Source organism: Fragaria vesca, linkage group LG5 (assembly GCF_000184155.1).
Source record: "Fragaria vesca subsp. vesca linkage group LG5, FraVesHawaii_1.0, whole genome shotgun sequence".
Taxonomy (NCBI): domain Eukaryota; kingdom Viridiplantae; phylum Streptophyta; class Magnoliopsida; order Rosales; family Rosaceae; genus Fragaria; species Fragaria vesca.
In genome coordinates, this window is record NC_020495.1 from 15,830,028 (window position 1) to 15,849,128 (window position 19,101).

General features: G+C 36.8%; 2 protein-coding genes across 2 annotated transcripts; both read right to left on the bottom strand.

The window, feature by feature from the left end:
• Positions 1 to 6,666: 6,666 nt before the first annotated feature.
• On the bottom strand, positions 6,667 to 8,222 carry LOC101296667 (transcription factor MYB3-like). The gene is made up of 3 exons (XM_004299844.1): positions 7,848 to 8,222; positions 7,595 to 7,724; positions 6,667 to 7,507 (listed from the first exon to the last, which is right to left on the bottom strand). The coding sequence occupies exons 1-3, from the start codon at positions 7,978 to 7,980 to the stop codon at positions 6,829 to 6,831; spliced, it is 942 nt and encodes a 313-aa protein (XP_004299892.1). The 5' UTR covers positions 7,981 to 8,222; the 3' UTR covers positions 6,667 to 6,828.
• A 2,258-nt stretch (positions 8,223 to 10,480) lies between these two features.
• On the bottom strand, positions 10,481 to 17,028 carry LOC101296961 (uncharacterized protein At1g04910-like). Its single transcript, XM_004299845.1, has 10 exons — positions 16,603 to 17,028; positions 16,217 to 16,289; positions 15,415 to 15,482; positions 14,510 to 14,598; positions 13,247 to 13,444; positions 12,816 to 13,020; positions 12,558 to 12,725; positions 12,114 to 12,281; positions 11,741 to 11,931; positions 10,481 to 10,904 (listed from the first exon to the last, which is right to left on the bottom strand). The coding sequence occupies exons 1-10, from the start codon at positions 16,969 to 16,971 to the stop codon at positions 10,739 to 10,741; spliced, it is 1,695 nt and encodes a 564-aa protein (XP_004299893.1). The 5' UTR covers positions 16,972 to 17,028; the 3' UTR covers positions 10,481 to 10,738.
• Positions 17,029 to 19,101: the final 2,073 nt, after the last annotated feature.

The window sequence follows — 19,101 nt, forward strand, 5'->3', positions numbered from 1 at the left end:
CGTCTCTCTCTCTCTCTCTCTCTCTCTCTCCATAAACCTCACCAAAGAAACTCAAGTTGCTGGTCGTTGATGCACTTATTCAGGGAGGTCCAAACCTTGCAAAGAAGCTGAAGCAGCTTGATTCCTTAGCTTCATATTTGTCAAATTAATATTTTGGGCTTTTATCTGAACAAGGTGTCATGGTACCTGTCCATGTTGCGGTGCACACTGGCGCACAAAATAAGAAGCGTGGGCGTCCAATTGGTTCTCAAGGAGGTAAAGAAGGCTGCAAGTTCAGAGGAACCAGCTCCTTCCGTTTAGTAGCCTTCATCGTAAGTACATAGTTAGTTGAGACATAGATAACGTAAGAGCATCATCAAAACATGTTGAATAGCTAGATTGTTGCTAGAGAATTTGATTAGATTGATCTTAGTCGATTGCCTTTTGCACCATGAATAAAGGAAGAGGGGACTTCTATTGATTGGGTCTTCATTTCTTTTTTGTCAATATTGATTTTTATCAAATTGTTGAGACATGATCTAACTTATTCTCATCTCCCATTAAGTAAGTTAACCTCAATGTAGAATTGTGATCTAACATTAATTAACTAAAATGTTACAATTAGTTTTTCGTGAGTTAGACTCATAGACTCATAACCTCCAATCTGCGATATAGAGACTACTAGACCAAATAATATTCGGCATTTTAATCCTAACTTTAGCGTTTAGAAATAAGAAAACAAGTTAAAAATTAAAAGGAGTTAACATGTATTGCCGATAATATATAATCGGGGGCGGCCCCGAGAAGATTGATGAGGAGGGAGAGGGACAGAGGTAGTTGCCCTTTCAAACGTCAGCTCATGCACCAACCACTACCAACCAGATCGATCTGTCTCTTTCTCTTTTTATCACATATAGACAATGCAGTTCCTCTTCTTCTTCTTCTTCTTCTTCTTCTTCTTCTTCGTCCTCTTCCTGTGAGAGAGAGAGAGAGAGTCCCAGTCACGCTCATTCAGTACTGATCATGTGTGCTTGCTGCTGATGTCTCTAGCTCTTCTATATTATCGAATTCAATAAGTTAAATCGAAGTTGGTAGACTTTATCCTTTTCGTTTTCTCTGCTGCTTCTTATCATTTAAATTGCTAGCTCTCTCTCTCTGTCTCTCTCTCTCTCTCTCTCTCTCTGTCTCTCTCTCGTCACATCCATCCATTCTCACATGAATCACTACCTACGCTGCTGGTCTCTTTCTATTTTGTATTTAAAAACAAACAAAATAATTAGGGCATGCTGGTGATTCATATGTTTGAAAAGGAAAGCTAGCTGATCGATGACCCGAGTTACGTACAATCCTCCATATATCCTCTCTGTAAGACTATACAGCAGCTGCAGATGAGGAGAAGATATACACAACAGTAACAGTTTCGTATCCAACTCTTCTTTTTTTTCTTTTTTCTTTGTAATTTTCAAAGATAGCTCTAGCTAGCTCTTATCTTTCAGAGGTTGCAAAGTCAAGCATATCTGTGCGGGCATGCACGGGTAGAATCGACATGCATGGAAGAAAACCTGGGGCTGGCATTGTTTCACTTTCTGCATGGAGTTTAACTATATATGTTTTGAAACACAAGTTAATAATTAGAGTTGAGTTAACTTGAGTTTTTCAGAAGTTTCAACAACTAAATAATACGAATCGAAACACCTATATACAAATAACATATTCGAACCCGCACACAATTATTTTCAAGATACGATTAATAAACAATACAAGTCACATGCCCCGTTACCTTATGCTTAACCCATAAACAAATTGTGTTGGAAAACCACATGCATAACTTGTTAAAACTCAATAATTTGAAGGTGCATAATTATAATATGTCAATTAAATCGGAAAAACGGGAATACGGATTGTAAAATCGGGAGTGCAAATTTCACTCCCCTATATTTATATGGTTTTTTTTTTTCTGCTTAATGAATTTGACAACTCTTTTATCTAGGTAAAATAGTTAAATAAAAATTTGACGTACATAAAACGAGTTTGTTATATATAAGATATTTATTCAAAATTTTTGATAAACTAACACGTTACCGTTATATATATGATTTACATACAAGACGATATAACATGCGCTCTTTATTTTATCGTCTAAAACATCAAAAAAATGACATATTATTAACCCCCAAGTAACATCAGGTATCCACTAAACCAATTGAAATCTTAATTAAGCCATATATGTACGTCGTCGACACTCTATCAGGTCTTGGGAATTTACCCGTTTAACGGCGGATTTGACATGCAAGAAGAATAAGAGATGGATAAAGTATTGTTGCAAGTCTGCCGGCCAAGGTGACTTTCTTTACTTTTAGCTTGCTTCTTTATCACAACTCGAATCCCAAATGAACTGTATTCTTATTCTTTACTCATTTGCCTACCAAAACATAAAAAGAAAACTAATACTACTGCATTACCTTGATCAAGTAAACTAGTCGAGATCAATTTCAGATTAGTTAAGCAACTGTGCTAGCTGGTGGCATGGATAATGACTCCTATTAGGGCCAGATATTCAACTAACCAATACATGAAAACGCACCCTTAATTTATCATGTTTGGCTGGCTTTTAAATCTGAATAAATTCCCAATATCCAAATAAATTAGATTAATATGTAAGAATCGATCCCATGCCATACCATACCTCACGGTATGTGCACATGCACAATCAACTTCTTTCTTTCTTTCTTATTATTCTGGGTTCTGAGTCACTACTCACCCCCACCAGTCCACCAAACCCTTAACTAATTAACCAACTGTTTTCATTCGCTTGGCCACTCTGTGTATTTTTATAAATAGAGATCGGTTACCTACCTCCCTAACATGTCACATGTACCATTCTTTTTTAATTTCTCCTTTCTATTATTTCTATCTCTCCCACATGAGATGCTTTGATTAAATTCCTTTCCACTCAATTATACCTATACTTATTGTATTTATATAAATATCGGTTTATACTATATCCAAATATATACACCACATCAATCAATCGTGTTTAGATTCTTCACTCAAAACTCAAAAGAAATATAACAGTGCAACCCTGGCTAGCTGAATGTTCGCCTCCTTATTGAGCAGTCGACGGAAAGAGACTAGCTAAGCATGCTTTGCTACAATGAGTTCATGACTTCGATCATTGTGTTCCACGACGGTCATATTTGTCGACCTAGCTAGCACCAGTTTCACTGCTTAGTCTATCGTAAACTATTTTGTGTTTTAGACTTTTAGATCTAAGTGGAGCTTGCATTGACTAATTAGATGTATCATATTTACCAATACAATTTAAAAGTCAAAATATAGAGTCGGTTAAAAATGCTCTTAAAACGTGTGTCGAACTTATTTCTCTCTTAGTCTGTTACGACAAAATATAGATCGACAATATCAATATTCTAGACGAATGTCGCATTTCATGGGACAAACGCCAATACACATGCGACCGCTCAACAAAAGAAAATTCATCATCACATACTAGCAAACCTGAATCTAGAAAGAGATTCGAGCCGAGACCGCCACTTTGATGGTCGTCGCTGCCGCCGCTCTCCCTTGAACCCTAACATCCCTAGCTATATCTCTCGCTCATCGAGCTCGATCGAGTCTAAATTTACAAAGAAGTTCATTGAAAAAGAAAAACGATGGTCTTTTTTCTTCTTGTTTTTAGTGTTAACAATGGAGATGGATGCATGTAGATATATTGGTACGTTGAGATATGGATGGGAGCCTTTTGGACACAGATGGATTATACAAGAAAGTATTGCCCCCACTGGGCGCTACCACTCCGGCCAACTCAATCCTACCAGCTTCGATCAAATTAAACAAATTAATGTATTGATTAAAAGTAAGAATTGGTGTTTCTTGGTGGAGACTTGAGGGAGCGATCCGCCATTCTTCCTGGACCCTGTGATGAAAAGATTCCATCGTCTACACGTGGTTTTATTAATTTAATTTACTCCAATAATTCATCATATTCTTTTTTTTTTTTTTCATATATTATGGTTGGTAGGTCTACCTATTATCCCATGTTATTATTACTTTTCATTTTTTGCTGTCTAAAAGGTTTCTAGAACATCAAGCTAGCTAGCTAGGGTTTAACAGATCAAAAGTAATTCTAAATTCGATCGTTCCATACTGTATATATTAGTCCTCTCATGCATAGTATAGTACGTATACCGATATATATTCAACTAGGCTCCATTTGATGATTTGAATCCGGCCAATTAGTCCACTTAGGTCACGTTTGGTTCGTGAAATTAAAGATCAGAAAGGAAAATTGGTAGAAATTACAATTTCAAACGCTAGCTCATGAGAAACTCAAATAATTGATTTCATTTCCCTTCCTTTCCATAAACCAAACAATGTCTTGATGCATTAGACAATTGATGCATGTATACAACTTGTAACAGGATATGATGTTACCATTTGGGAGAGTTACAAAACTTTAAAGATAACAACACATCGATCCTCTCTTAAACAAAAGTATCTTAGTTTGTTGTTTCTTTGTAATTGAATTTACAAAAACACTTTTGTTCTTCATACACGGTGACCTCGTAAGTACTTGGTATAGATTTGAAACTTCGAAACATGTATAACAGCCAAAAACCAAAACTGTTTGTCTTAATATATATTAAAATCCAATCAGAACTTTATGCCAATTCTTAATCACCCTTTTGTTATAATTTGATGCACAAATCGCATAATGATGTATAATACAATTGTTTGCATGCTTTATTCCAAGAACAAAACTTTCCTTTTTCTCTATAGCTCCCATTATACAACCTGTTCACACCCATATATAATTCGATGCGCTATAGCAGTAGTGGTGGTGGTGGTTCATACATGGTCAATGTTCAAACGAACAAAATATAATATGAGAAGTTGAGAACCACACTTTAATTGGCAACTGAAGAACAAATTTGAGTACTAGGTAAATTATTCAAATGTGATTTGCATGTGAGGGATCGATATACATAGATTATAGACTTGTTTGTTTCTAAGTCCTGGTTGACGAAGTTGTTCTGTCCATTGGAATGTGATCGAGGAAAATCGCTAATTGTGTGCCACACTGCCACTAATCCTTTGAGCATTACTTAATTAAACTAAACATCCAATGCAGTAAAATTGAAGGTAAACCGCAAAAGAGAGATAAGATAAAACTAACCATGAACGTAGTCGCACACATTTTTCTATTACAGATTAAACAAACAACTCAAATTACAACAATCAAACTGTCGAACTCATGGTTTTCTACTTATGAATTATGAATGGAAAACTATGTTACTGAACCATATGGTACGGAGTTGTATAACTTCTACAATTACTTTAAATAAGTTCTTAAATATTAATTTCTTATTTAGGTACAAGGTACTTCTAACGTTTTCTTTTATGAAAACCACGATTTACATTATGTATTGCTGTTGAGGTTTGCCTTGCAATGCAATTCAACAATACCACCATTCTTATTAGGTCCCTCTCTACACTTCGTTTTCTTATACAAAGAAAAGAAAAGAAAAAGTGTCCAAACTACATAAATATTGTTTGGTAGTCCTGTACGAGATACTGATAAATCGAGTGAGGGTGGATGGCAAGGTAGCTACGTTAGGTGATGCGCCATAAAGGTTATGTAATGTATCATACCATATAACTAAAAAGCGCGCATCACTTATTAATCATCTAGTGGATGTTAGGTTCTTAGCTCAGAGAGTTGGATCGATTTTAATGTTATTAGAGAACATGGTATCATCAATGCTAATCCTCCACCTAAATCTGCCTAGAATTGGTTACATGTACAAAAACTTTATAATATGAGGTTGATCCATACCAGATAAGAAAGTTAGGCTCACAATTTTTATTCCAACCAACAAAGTGGGATATGATCTGATGGATTGATAAGCTTATATTCCTAATATCATTACTAGTACTCAAAGTTGAGTTCTTTCTACTATAAGTTTGCTTGAGCAAGTACCAACTATATTGTTTTTGGTTTTCACACAAACTCAAATGGGAAACTTCCAATAATGGGTCTTTGCCTAATTCAAGTTCTTTGTGTTCTAAGAAGCCACGCTATACACTAAATAGCCACAACCCAAATTGCTGCCGGTTGTCAAACGATGTTTAGGTATTGAATAAGAACAAAGAAAAAATTATCAAAGAGTTATATAGTAGATTGGATACAATAATAGGTCGGTTTAATGATGTTGGAAAATGTTGTTTCTTCTTGAGCTTGTTTATAACGATGTATCGAGGCTTCTGAAATATGTTCGGTTACAGTTGAACCATATTGGTTCTTGTCTACAGTAATAATTAATTTTCTAGATATGAAGAGGTGTCCAGAACAATTTAATTTATTAACTTAAGTCTCTTATTAATAAGTTCGACACCACAAAAGACTAGTTACATCATTGAAAATAAAGTATTATAGTCACATTCAGATATAAACTCTATGATTGTTATTTTGACAAAATTGATTTTGTAGCATGACATGTTACATGTTTTAGCTAAAAGACATAGTTTTAGACTACATTATTTAACCACAGGGCATGACATAGATTTCTCTCAAAGGCTTACCTTTCTCATTCGGGTAAAGAATCAAAAAGACAAATTTCAGTGGGAATTGCCAAAGTCAACAAATGGAACAAAGAAAAAGCAAGTGGATTATATGGAGATACCAATAGGTTGTTCTTTGCTGTATGTAATAAAAGTTACATTTTCAAAAGTGAATTACCTTAAACTATACCAAATTCATCTATAACATTGAAATTTAGGAAATTTATGTTTAACCCCAAAAACAGAAAAAAAGAAGAAGAAGAAAAATGACTATGAATTCAAGGGTCTGCGAAATCTGTAGAAGCCATTTGTGCACTGACAACTCCTGCGTGCCTCACTGCTCTGAAACCCCACCTGGCAACACAGACACACCGCCGCCGCCTGAGCAAACATGTCGTAATTATTAGAAGCCCTCCGAGTCAGTTTCGACTCTGCCGAGTTTCCCGACGATGCCCGAGTCGGCTCGGATTGAAACGGCTCCAGCCCTATTGAGAGGTCCAAGTTTAGGTCACCACACTTGTACATGATATCTGGCTTCTGTTGCTGTTGTTGATCTTCCTCTGTTGTTGTGCCACTGCTGCTGCAATTCGCCTCTTCGAAGTTGTTCATGTTCTTGTTGTAGCTGTACTCTTCTTCTTTCTTGGGTTTGAACAGGAGATTCATCTTCTTGTTGTTGTTGGTCGAGTTGTTGTTGTTGTTGTTCTTGAAGTTGGTTTGATCCATTAGACTGTTGATTTTCTCGACTGACAAAAACGGTGGGGACCCGTTTCTGAAATCCAACCGAGAAGCTGCCGTGGCGGCGGTGGCGGCGGCGCCGGCCTCGTTGAGGGGGCGGTGGGTTTGAGGGTCAAGGCCGCGAGTTAGGAGCTTTCTCTTGATGTGGGTGTTCCAGTAGTTTTTGATCTCATTATCAGTTCGTCCAGGTAACCTCCCCGCAATCAAAGACCATCTGTAACAAACATAACCGCCGGTTAATTAATTTTTCCGGCAAAACAAAACAGAGCAAACATGAATGAACCAAGTTTGTTTCAATTACTTGTTTCCGAGTAAGCTGTGGAGCTTGATAATGAGCTCGTCTTCTTCTTCGGTGAAATTTCCACGCTTGAGATCAGGCCTTAGGTAGTTGATCCACCTCAGCCTGCAGCTCTTGCCGCATCTAAGCAACCCTGTTCCACATCAAAAATTGTCAATTAAGCAATCGAAACAAACAGAAACTAAGGAAATGAATCATGGGTTACGAAGCTTATGCGAGAAAGAATCGAAATTTGGAAAGAGAATTCAATTAGTACCAGCTTGTTTAGGAAGGGAGCGCCAGCAACCTTCGCCATGGATGCGGATGTAGTCGATGAGGCGTTGGTCTTCTTCTTTGGTCCATGCCCCTTTGTTTGTATGGGCTTTCTCACAGCAAGGTGACCTCCCCATAATTGTAAACAATAATCAAATTGAAACAGAACACAACACAAGAAAATAGAGAAAGAGAGAGCTAGGGAGGGAGAGGGAGTTGAAGAACAAGAACAGTGTATGGATAAGTATGATATATATGTGTGTGTCTATATATATATGTGATGGTGTTTTGTCTGTACCAGCTTTGAAACTGAAAGGATAAGAAGGTTGAAAGAGAGAGATTTGGGTCTGAAGGAAAATTGGGAAAGGAAGACAGGGGGGATTTATACGAAGGAGAAGAGAGAGATGAGAATGGAGGAGGGCAATAGACTCGGAGGGTTATATGAATAAGGAAGGTGGGGAAGGAATAGAAAGGGAAGGATTTGACCGAGTTGGTGAAAAAGACGAGTGGTTATTTAGTGGTTACGGATTTTGGTAGGTAGCTCTACTTTTACGTCACATTCGGCCGCTTTGTGGGCTCTCTCTCTTTCTCTATACCTATTTCTCTCTTGTGTTGTTTTCGGAATTAAGACGGTGGGATCATTAGATCTGTCTGATCAAACTCGAAATGAAAAATACATACGAAGTTACAACAAGAAAGTGTATTTTTTTCATGCATAAAAACTTTAGGTATACGATTGAAGGATATAAATTTATATGATCGACCGAACTTATGAGCATTTTTTTGTTTTGAGAAAGTATTTTCGGTATGTTCCATACTTTCATGCATATTGTCCTTTTAATTATGAATTTTTGGTTTCTCTACTTAAATTTATGTTGTTTGGATTTGCTTAGATGACTTTTAATCATTGAATTAAGTACAATCTACGATTAGCATGTCATCTTTATGTTATATTTACTACATCTAATGGTTATAAGACATCCAAGTAAATTCAAACAACTTAAATCCAAACAGAGAATCTGGATTCTTTAATTATACAATTTAATACTGTAAAATGTAAATTGATTTAAGACAGCTGTACCAGCCCTTGTAAAAAGAAAAGATGTAAAATGATGAATCCAATGTATCACATTCAACCAAAATAAATCAATTATGTAAAAGGCAAGAGTGTGTATTATTCATGCATATAGTACTTTAGGTATACAATTTAATGCTGTAGATTATAAAAGTTGGTGAATTGATCTTTAAGACGGTAGGATTATTAGATTTGTTCAAACAACCAAATTCAGTAAATTATGCAAAAATACAAGTACGTATAATCTCTGTTTTCAGAAAGTATTTCGGTACGTTTCACATTCATGCATATAGTACTTTTAAGTATACAATTTAACGTTGTAGAATGTAAACTGGTGAAATGTATCATAGTCAAGCCATTTAAAAACTTCTTATGCAGCTCCTTGTTCTTTCCAAATCGACCAGACATTCAGTTGGCTAAGCTCGTCCAAAGTAGAAAAGAAAAACTAGGCTTGGTATTTCCATGTGGGTTTTCAATTTTGAAGGGGACAAACTTGATTGCCCACCTAAGGGCTTTGAGGTTTGCCTAATTGGTTGTGCCTCATCGCTTGGGAGTCGTTGATCATTTAAGTTTGAGGTCTTTATCTAGACATGAAAAAAGAGGTAAGAAAAGGGATTTATGTGAGTCACATTTTGGGTGGATGCTTATCCATTGTGATATGGTATTAGTGAAAAGAGGATTTCTTGTCAAAAGAGGATGGAAAGGGGCCCTGATGTGAATACCACATAACAGGGAAGTAGACGTTAAAACATGAATAGGAAGGATGAACAGTAACAACATGAAAAGTTTCCATATCATTTTGGAATCAAAATTCAGTGAACAGAGCAGCAAAGCCAACAACCAAACGAGGGAAATGACTCATAGTCAAGTGACTCAAAGTCAGCAACTAAAAATGGAAATATTAGAAACAAACCGAACAATCAAAAGTTTTGACACAAGTAGTAGCTAGATGACCGAGAGGGTGAAGTTTAATAACCTTGCCATCGACATGTACCCTGCAAGAGTAGGCACCGATACTATAGGCAAGGCAGCAAGAGGACTCCCACCAAAGAATACATTGTTCTTGGCAACCTCTCTTTCTAAACGACAATGGTAACAGCCAGTGGTATGCCACACCTAGCTCATATAAGCGATGAATTCTTCGGGCTGAATCTCATCTATCTTATATAATGTCATTAATTTACATCATAGTTTCTCAGTTCATGACCACTAGATTCTTCACACAAATTGTCATCCCTTTGTATTTTTGTTCACTCCTTAAATTATGACCGGTGGAAACAGAAAAGGGGAGAGAGGTGCCGTCAAATGTTAGCAGGTGGTTGTGACAGCACCTCTCCCAGTGAAAACAGAAAGAGGGGAGAGGTGCCACCAAATGTTGGCGGGTGGTTGTGACGGCACCACTCCGGTGTGCAAAATTATCAAAGGAGATCTGAATTGCAAATAGGAAGGTCTTCGACGCTGCATGAACTAATAGTCTAATACACATAAACTACTCCTGTAAACCCAAAAAGCCAAAACCGGCATCACAGCATATAGCTACAAGTCAGAAGTAGTCGAGAACTCATATGAATGGACCAAAGGTCCAAAGCAAAGTAGAAAATTCGATGTAATACAAAAGAATTTTATATCTTACTGTCCATATACAATGAATTTTGAGTACCAGACTACTGATCCAACATATGGCTACTAAACCAATTGTGTACCTTGTATACACTACCCTCTCTACTCAAATGAAAGAAAACTTTGATAACTGAATGAATGATACATTAAATTACAGGTAAACAAAGAATAGTAACTACGTACCGACAATTTTTACGTATTCAAGTCAGTGTTGTGTTACTGTTTTCATCTATAGCTTCTCCTTCCTTACACATACAATCTGGCATGGGAAATGTATATAATGACGCACTGGGTTTTCTCACTTCAACACCCTTCTGGTCACTGTGTCTAAGCATGTCTTGCATCTGTCGCTTAAAATCTTCCCATCTGCAAAACATGAAATGTGAATTAAAACACGTGTATTTTGTATGCAATGCGTTAAAGTGAAAGATAAGGCTAATGATGAAAAGAGTAAGAAGTTTAAATTTGTGTATATGCTTTCATTTTTCAAACATGTTGTCCCGTGAAACAAGTACAAATCTAATCTTATACAAACCTTTTTCATACCAGGCTTATATAGAATAAACCTTTTCCCCTTTTAAGCAAAACAATACTGTGCTAATCGATGTGAGAGATTTATAAGGCAACAAAAGTGTCTCCCACCGGGGGTTGACAATGCCATATTGCGTATTAAAAGTCTATTTGAGATTACGAGGCCATACTGCTTACCTAATCATAATATTATCTACTAATTTGACATTAACCCTACTTATCATTACCTTATATATGCTTAGTTTTCCACTGGCAATTAAACTGAACACACTGAGGTTTTTGAAATTGCAAAATAGATTATGGTGCTAATACAAGTTCTCTCTATAAAAGTTCAATAGTTTGGATGGTTTTGTATTCTCATTTGTGTAATAAAACTGCAAGATGCAAAAGCTACAATGTCATCAGAGAAAGAAAACAAATTAAAAAGACAATCTTCTCCAAGGTGTTAAATTATATGGCTACGTGTCTAATTACTTTTTCCCACTTTAACTCCAAACCTATGAGAAAGCAGGAAGACAGAGCTGACGGAAAAAAAAAAAATAGAATACCGGCCAGTACGGTAGTACCCAATTTCTTTGCTGGTGACTGTTACGCATTCTTGGGTTGCATGGATGAAGAACTAAAGCAACTCGGCACATGAAATCAAACAATTAAGTTCAACCAAAAATTACCTGATACTGGGATTATCAAACAACAGTGCCAATTTACGCTTATCAGGCTTGATTGTCTTCGAATGTCCTCCATAGAGATAGCGCCTGTGGCCTATCAAGAAGTGGGGAAAGTTACCCCCCTGAGTGGTGACAAACACTTCACTATGGAGGCAAACCGTGTAATCAAGAGCAGCCAGCCTAGATAAATGGCCCTACATCAGAAATGGTCATTTAAAACAATTAACTGATGCCAACTCTATCAATTATACCAAAAGTAGCAAATTTAGATGTAGCCCTACTGCAAATGGCTATAATAAATATTTCACTTGTCTGGAGTCATCTTGCTTTTGTGATTGATGCTGTATTTAGTTCATTCCTGTGACAGATATGGTACCTTATAAGGAGCAAGTTCTTCTGAAGTAGCCAGTGTGTCTTTCATTTGCAAGCGTGGAAACATCTGTTTAAGTGGAGCCATGTACTTTTCTGCCTTATAAATTTTTCCTGCTGCAATGTATACTGAGGTGGTATTATCAAATCCCATTCCCATGAGCATCATTCCTACCTGCAGCAACAGATATTACATTAGTCACTCAAGCTGAGAGAGAGATCTTACTAATCTTATTGTAATCAACGTTTAACTATCATCTTTAATCACAAATGAACATTGTGAATGAGGTTACATGTCTGTTTTAAAGAATTCAGTTACCGATATTTAAGGGCAATACTTTTCAATAACCCGTACAGTAGAATTACATATACATTGGAGCATCCCAGTTGAATTAGATTTTTAGAAAATTTTTGAAATTACAGCTTACAAAACTAAATAGAAGCATTGCACCTCTAATGGCGTTAAAGGGCATTTCCCATCAACACGATTTGCACCTGGTCTTATTACTCTACCCCTTCTCCTGAATTTTCCTCTCCAGCTTCGTTCTCGAGCAATATCCATTTCATGTTTCTCTTCCTTCCCACCATCATATTCACAGCATGAAAACGCAACCATATCCTTTATAAGAAGAGAACCAGCATTTAGAACTTGCAGAAAGTACAGCTACAGGAGAATCAGGAGTTCAAACAAAAAGATAAAGAATAAGACCTCTTCAAACCGTAGATGTACTGAAACATATTTGCCTCCACTGTCAGCACTACTTTTGACCATTCGATCAACCATTTTCTCTGCAAGCAGTCTTATTGAACTCGAGAATCTCAGTGCTTCAAAATTGGCTAAGCATCGAAGGCTCTGGACATCTGAAGGAACTGCATGAGCCAATCTGTTCGAAAAAGGTGCAATGCGCACGGCCCTGAAACATGGATTGAGGGAAACTATATATAGCTGTCACATACAATATAACTCAAACCCATGACTGAAACAGAACAAAACTAAAAAGAGTTGCAGACATAACTCTAAAAGGTGGAGGTAAACTACAACACATTATATGATATAAATTTGAGCCAGATTGTCAAAAGTCAAAACATATATGCACAACCAAAAGATATTAGAAATAGTAATAATGGTAGGAGACGTACCCCATCTCCTGTAACTTCGGGAGGACCTTACGGAGATAGTGAGTTGAACTTGACCAACCTTTCACTCTCAAATTCACAATGTTGCTTATATTATTGTCGAACCGCTGAAGTATATCTTCTGGGAGTTCCCTGACCACATTAACGTGATTTCTGAGAGCATGGATGAAGAAATCTTCATCAAATATGTTCCCAAAGTGACTGCGATAAGAATAAAGGATCAATACCTTGCAGCATTATCAAGAAGAGAGAACATGTTTTCTAGTCAAAACAAGAGATAGTTTGATTACTGTTGCCATGCTTCAGATGTACTGTATATATATGGAAAACCATGCACCAATTAGACTGTCAGGTCATACTGTATATGCTACATGAATATATATATATATATATATATTTATATATTCGAATCTATTTATTGTCTACCATAAGTCCATAAATATCAGATGCCTCCGTAGTAATTTCATTTGTCTTCTTCTTTCCAGATCTAATTTATTTTAAACTTAGAAAGAATATCTTTCAACAACATCTCTTCCTTCAACCCATAATTTCCATTTCAAAAACAACGTATCAGCAATAGGCACATTATCTAACTAAATTGACTTTAAGTCTTTAACAGTATACCACAATCTATTGGTAACAGAATAAGCTAGAGTTTTATAGCTGTATGCAAGTAACTTAACCAGAAAACAAACTGTGAAAGTGACAAGGAAGCAGGGAAAGATAGGCAAAAGAGACGTGACATTTTAGGCACTGAACTTGGAAAAGAAACAAAGAGACAGAGAGACTCAGGTTAGTTAGGAAATACAGCAAACAACCAAATGACAGTGTTGCTTTCCCTTTCCTATCTGTATCACCCTTACATTTCAAATTAACAACCTTGTCTTCCATTCATTCTTGATATTTCTTTTACTGTTTGGCTTCTCCTGGCACTTTTAGTACGTCAAACTTCTAATTAACAAAAGCAAAAACTCAAAGTTGGCTGTAGTAATGTATTGTTATCAGATCGTTTTGCATATTTCTAGATTCCTGAACAATATCATGTGTACTTTTGTTTTATGTTACTGTGGGCAACACAATAATAGGAGGTTCAACAACTATTACCTTTACTGTAATATAAAAGAAAAATCTTAAGTTCTTTACTAAGACATAAACAGCAATTAATTGATTGAAGTGTTGAAAAAAATAATTAGTGAATAAGCAAGTAGGTAACAATGCATCTGATAATTAAAGTCTTTATAATAGTTCAATAAATCTGAAATTCACCTTGAGTCTCTCCAAACACTATTTAGATGAAAGATTGGAATCAGAAGAGTTGCATTTAAAAGTCCAGCCACAGCAACTGCGTCACATATCTATATGAAAAATGAAAAGGCAAACGTCAGGAACTAAAAGGGAAAAAAAAAAGATGCAGAAGACATAGTTATGATAACTACTAAGTTTATGACACGAGCATGCAAGTCTAGCCTACTCAAGCACTTCAGGCTAACTTATTATTTTCTATGTCCAAATGTAACAATCAGTGGATAAACTGATACTTGAACACCATACTTGTCACATTGGTCACAATTGCTCTAATAAACACAACTGACTTAAATAGAGGATAATCTATTAGACAGCCAGGAGTCTAGGACTCTAGCATGTTATGTTTCTTCGACAATTTTACCTAATGTAGACTTGTTTGAAGCGCAGATTGACCATAAACCTATATTATTCAATTTCTATAGTGGGACAACAATGTCCGATGCTCCTCATTGTTGCCGATTGTATTGACTTCAACGCATGGTCAATACAACCACAAAATGATTTGGGTTGGTTATGACCTCCCCCATTTGAAATTCCACATATTTAAGGACACGAATATGAATCAAGCCTCATTGTAAAAATATAACATCCTCTGTGTTCTAACAACTAGATACTTGGTGTATACCAAAAAAAAAAAAACTGATACTTGAGCCATCAGTTAATACTTAATACCAACAAAAGAATAACTAAAAGCATCTCCTCTAAGGTAGTGATTTGTGGCAAAATTCATTTAATTATAAATTGGTTTGTTTTCTCAAAGATCAAATCCACAAAACAACAATTCATTGAGATAACACTTATTGTGATTAGATCAATAGTTCTAACCATCACAAAAATGAATTCTACTTGGCAACAATCAGACCTACCGACAATCGTTGCTGGTTCAACCCACCGTTCGCTTCTATTATGAATAAACCATTTGACTTTGGTAATTCTGTAAGTTAAAATACTGAGTTAGTTATTCATTTCATACAAACAATTAAGTATTCTTTTTGTTGGTCAATTATCAAATAGCAGAAGTATGTATGTGATATTTACTTACGTACAACAAAATTGAGTAAAAAAAAGCAAGACAAATAAAAGTAAACAGAACATTGCGAGGGTAACATATTAGATAGGGTAATCTAAATGCCTGTTACATACATATAACCTAATATTACTCTAAACCTATATTAATTACTGAAAATTCATAATATCTTTGGAAGCCTTGTATTCCCAAAGATACTACTTTATACACTATCATGAGAATTTAATAACTAATTTTAATAACTACCTTATATATATAATTCTTTTTTAAGAATATTAATAACTACATTACAGTTACATGAAAATCTGCAAAACATGCAAGAAGCAGACTTCTATATGCATGAGTGTGCCATTGAAAAGCCAGGGAACGGTATTTCCATTTCCAAATTAAACTTTGTTTAGTATACCGTATGCGCCCTCCATGTGGCATAAATTATGAGGTGCACAATCTTTTTCAGTATGTTTCTGCTGATATTAATCTAATAGCTAATCTTAAGACCGAACAGTAGGCCCTGTTGCCCACAGAGCTGAACCAAAATGATGAGTCCAACTAAGAAGAATCTCTGTAAAACAGTAATAATCCCAGCAGACAATTAAATACTGCTTGTCAATTAACAGTAATATTTTAAACAAAAATCTAACCTGCTTTCAGAGAATCTATGGGAATACAAGGCTTCCATACTTTATGCACCTTTGAGTTCCACACAGTCGACAACTGCAATATATTCGTTTCAACAGTGTCAATTCACATAGCTCATCACAAGCATCATTCATAACTCTTCACTAAGTGCATAAAAAACTAACATCACTCGCCGACACTGTAGAACTAGCTATGACACTAATTTCATATAAACATAGTAAGTTTTCAATCGAAACACACTTGAATCGAGTACTTCATACTTTCATAGTTCTATTCAATGCATATCAAACTGGTACAAAAGCATACAAAATTAATAGCAAATGATGCATTATCAATCCGATACCAAATCGGTCCGAATTAGTAACAAGAGTATGCAAAAGGAACTGACCAAATTTGGAGTGTGATTACTCTCGGCCTGCATAAAAGGCCAGAGCTTCTGGAAAACCTGAGGACTCCTGTACACTGATCCCGGCGGCGACGGCTTTCCGATAATCACAACGTTCTTCAAGCTAACTACATCGAAGCTGACGGAGCCCATATACAACAGCATTCCCGAAATATACAACAGAGGCGCGAATAAAAGCATGCCTCGTCTTCTGAACACCACCGATATGATGAAGAACACCGCCCTCTCCACAATGCTCTGCTGCTGCTTCGTCCCCGCGCCGCGGCCGGAGGTCTTGCTCCGGCCGTGGCGGCACCGCGGCGAGGACGGCGGCGAGCCGCGGGGCAGGCCGAGGCGGCTGTAGCCGTGCATCGGAGGAAGGGGGTTTAGGAGTAGAGAGAGGTTGGGATCTGAGAGTGGAAGAGGTGACGGTGCTGCATTAGAGTAGTGGTGGCTGCAAGTGGCGGGCTTAGTTGGGTTTTTGGGGAAGAAGAAGAAGATAAGGAGTTGAAGGGGGAGAGCGCGTGGCGCGTGCGAGTGTGGGCGGCTTGAATCACGGGGTTTGTGGTGGTGGATTGCTTTCACGACACACTGTTGTTGTTATGTGGTGGTGTTATGGGTGGGGCCCCCGATAGTAGATGCCTTGTTCGTTTCTGTAGTGGGACACTCTTGATTTTTATTTTTTTCTTTTTCTTCCGACAAATTGTACTGTAATATTTTTGGGTTATGTTTGTCGTGAAATAAATAAAAATAGATAAAAATATTTTTGGGTTACTTTGGAGTGAGGGCTATAACGGTCAAATAGATAAATATAAGATTATTACAGAAAAAAAATCATTACAAGGAAAACTCGAACAATAACTTACAAGATTGGCAATTGTATTGGCTTCTTTTAATTCATGAGAAAATTATATTTTAGAGTCAGGGTTATAATATAGGTTAAATAGATAAACATAAAGATTATTACCGCAATTACGTACCTTTATAAGGATACTTATAACAAAAGACTAACAAAATAGGCAATTGGATTGGCTTCTTTAAAATAAAATAATAAGAATATAATATTTAGATATGAGAGTTGTAATAACCGTCATTTTCTCTGACATAAAGAGCTCATATATCCATATACGGTTCGAATTCATGGGTAAAAAATAGTACAAGATCTTACAACACTAGAGCTCAGATCGAGTATTCTATGTTATCAAAACAAAAAGGCTCGCCTCGCAAACATCTATCTTCCACTTTACACTAAATTAACAGTGAGCACGTCATTATGGTACAATAAAACCAAATACTTCCACGAAGACTTACAGAGTTACTTCTAGTAACATGTATAGACATAAAACCAACTAAAACAAATAGGCTAAACCCAAACATCCCAAATTCGAAACCAGGACCAAAAGCTGAAGCCTTAGGAAACCCTAGTTGGGGGATGAAGTCCTGCATCTCCTATGATCCAAGTCTGACGACGCCCATTCCACCATATCATCAACGCCTCCGTCTCTCTTCTAAACCATTAACACCGAAGGCTAGAACAAAACCGAGTTTCGTTGCAAACCACGAAAATCAGATTTGCGATGTTGACCACAAAATCGTACTGATCTCTACAAATGGCGGAGAGTCCAAGGAACACCAATAATTAGGGGTGGGCATCCGAAACCGATCCCGAAGGCCCATCCCGATCCCGTCCCTAAAATTTACGGGACGAGACGGGACTTCGTTTTGAATATTGAAGGCCCGTCCCGATCCCGTCCCGTTTTGAAAAATCGGGTTCGAGATCGGGCCTTATTAGCTGGATCCCATTTAGGCCCGGCCCGTCCCGTTTAAAAAAATAAATGTGGTGAGTTAATCTACACCGTCTGATCTGTGGTAAGTTGTTAACCACTTAACCCTAATTGGCTAATTCTATCATAGCCACTCTTCACTTCTTTGATCTCTCTCAGTCTCTCTCACTCTCTGCGAACTTGCGAAGTGCGAACTCTCTCTCTCTCGCACTCGGTACTTCAGTCTTCGCCTTCGCCATCGTCGTCGTAGTCGTCGTCGCCGTCGCCGTCGCCGTCGTCAAATCTCAATCGGTGTAAGGTGAGTTGGGATAACAAACAGAGTCTTCAGCTCAAGCTCTAGTCTCTCATTGAGGTAAGATTTTAATTGGAATCAAAGTGTTATGGACAATGTTGTTAGTTGTTACCTGTTAGTTCTTTGCTGAAAGTTCAATTCTGCTTACTTGAATTTGATGTTGAAGGAATCGATTATGACTTGATTGAGTTGATTCATCTAGTTTCAGCTTTATTTGGTGTGTGTTGAGGTTTTTGTACTTGATTCTCTTGTTAGTCATTGCATCGATGATGATTGCGGAAGAGTCCTCACAGAACTTCAAGTTTACTTGCTTTTTGTGCTTTAGAGTTTGGTTTATACTTGTTTGGTTGATCAAGTAACCATGAGTACTAGAAAACGTTGGTGACATCAGATGTTTAAACTAGATTGTGTTATTCTCCAGAATCT

Excerpts from the sequence above, each read along its gene's own strand:
- LOC101296667 (XM_004299844.1), bottom strand. The coding sequence starts at position 7,980 with ATGGGGAGGTCACCTTGCTGTGAGAAAGCCCATACAAACAAAGGGGCA. Across the intron at positions 7,725-7,847 it reads CTCCCTTCCTAAACAAGCTG|GGTTGCTTAGATGCGGCAAG; the intron begins GTACTAATTGAA and ends GATGTGGAACAG. Across the intron at positions 7,508-7,594 it reads CACAGCTTACTCGGAAACAA|ATGGTCTTTGATTGCGGGGA; the intron begins GTAATTGAAACA and ends TGTTTGTTACAG.
- LOC101296961 (XM_004299845.1), bottom strand. The coding sequence starts at position 16,971 with ATGCACGGCTACAGCCGCCTCGGCCTGCCCCGCGGCTCGCCGCCGTCC. Across the intron at positions 16,290-16,602 it reads GTAATCACACTCCAAATTTG|TTGTCGACTGTGTGGAACTC; the intron begins GTCAGTTCCTTT and ends AATATATTGCAG. Across the intron at positions 12,726-12,815 it reads TACATCTACGGTTTGAAGAG|GATATGGTTGCGTTTTCATG; the intron begins GTCTTATTCTTT and ends CTTCTTATAAAG.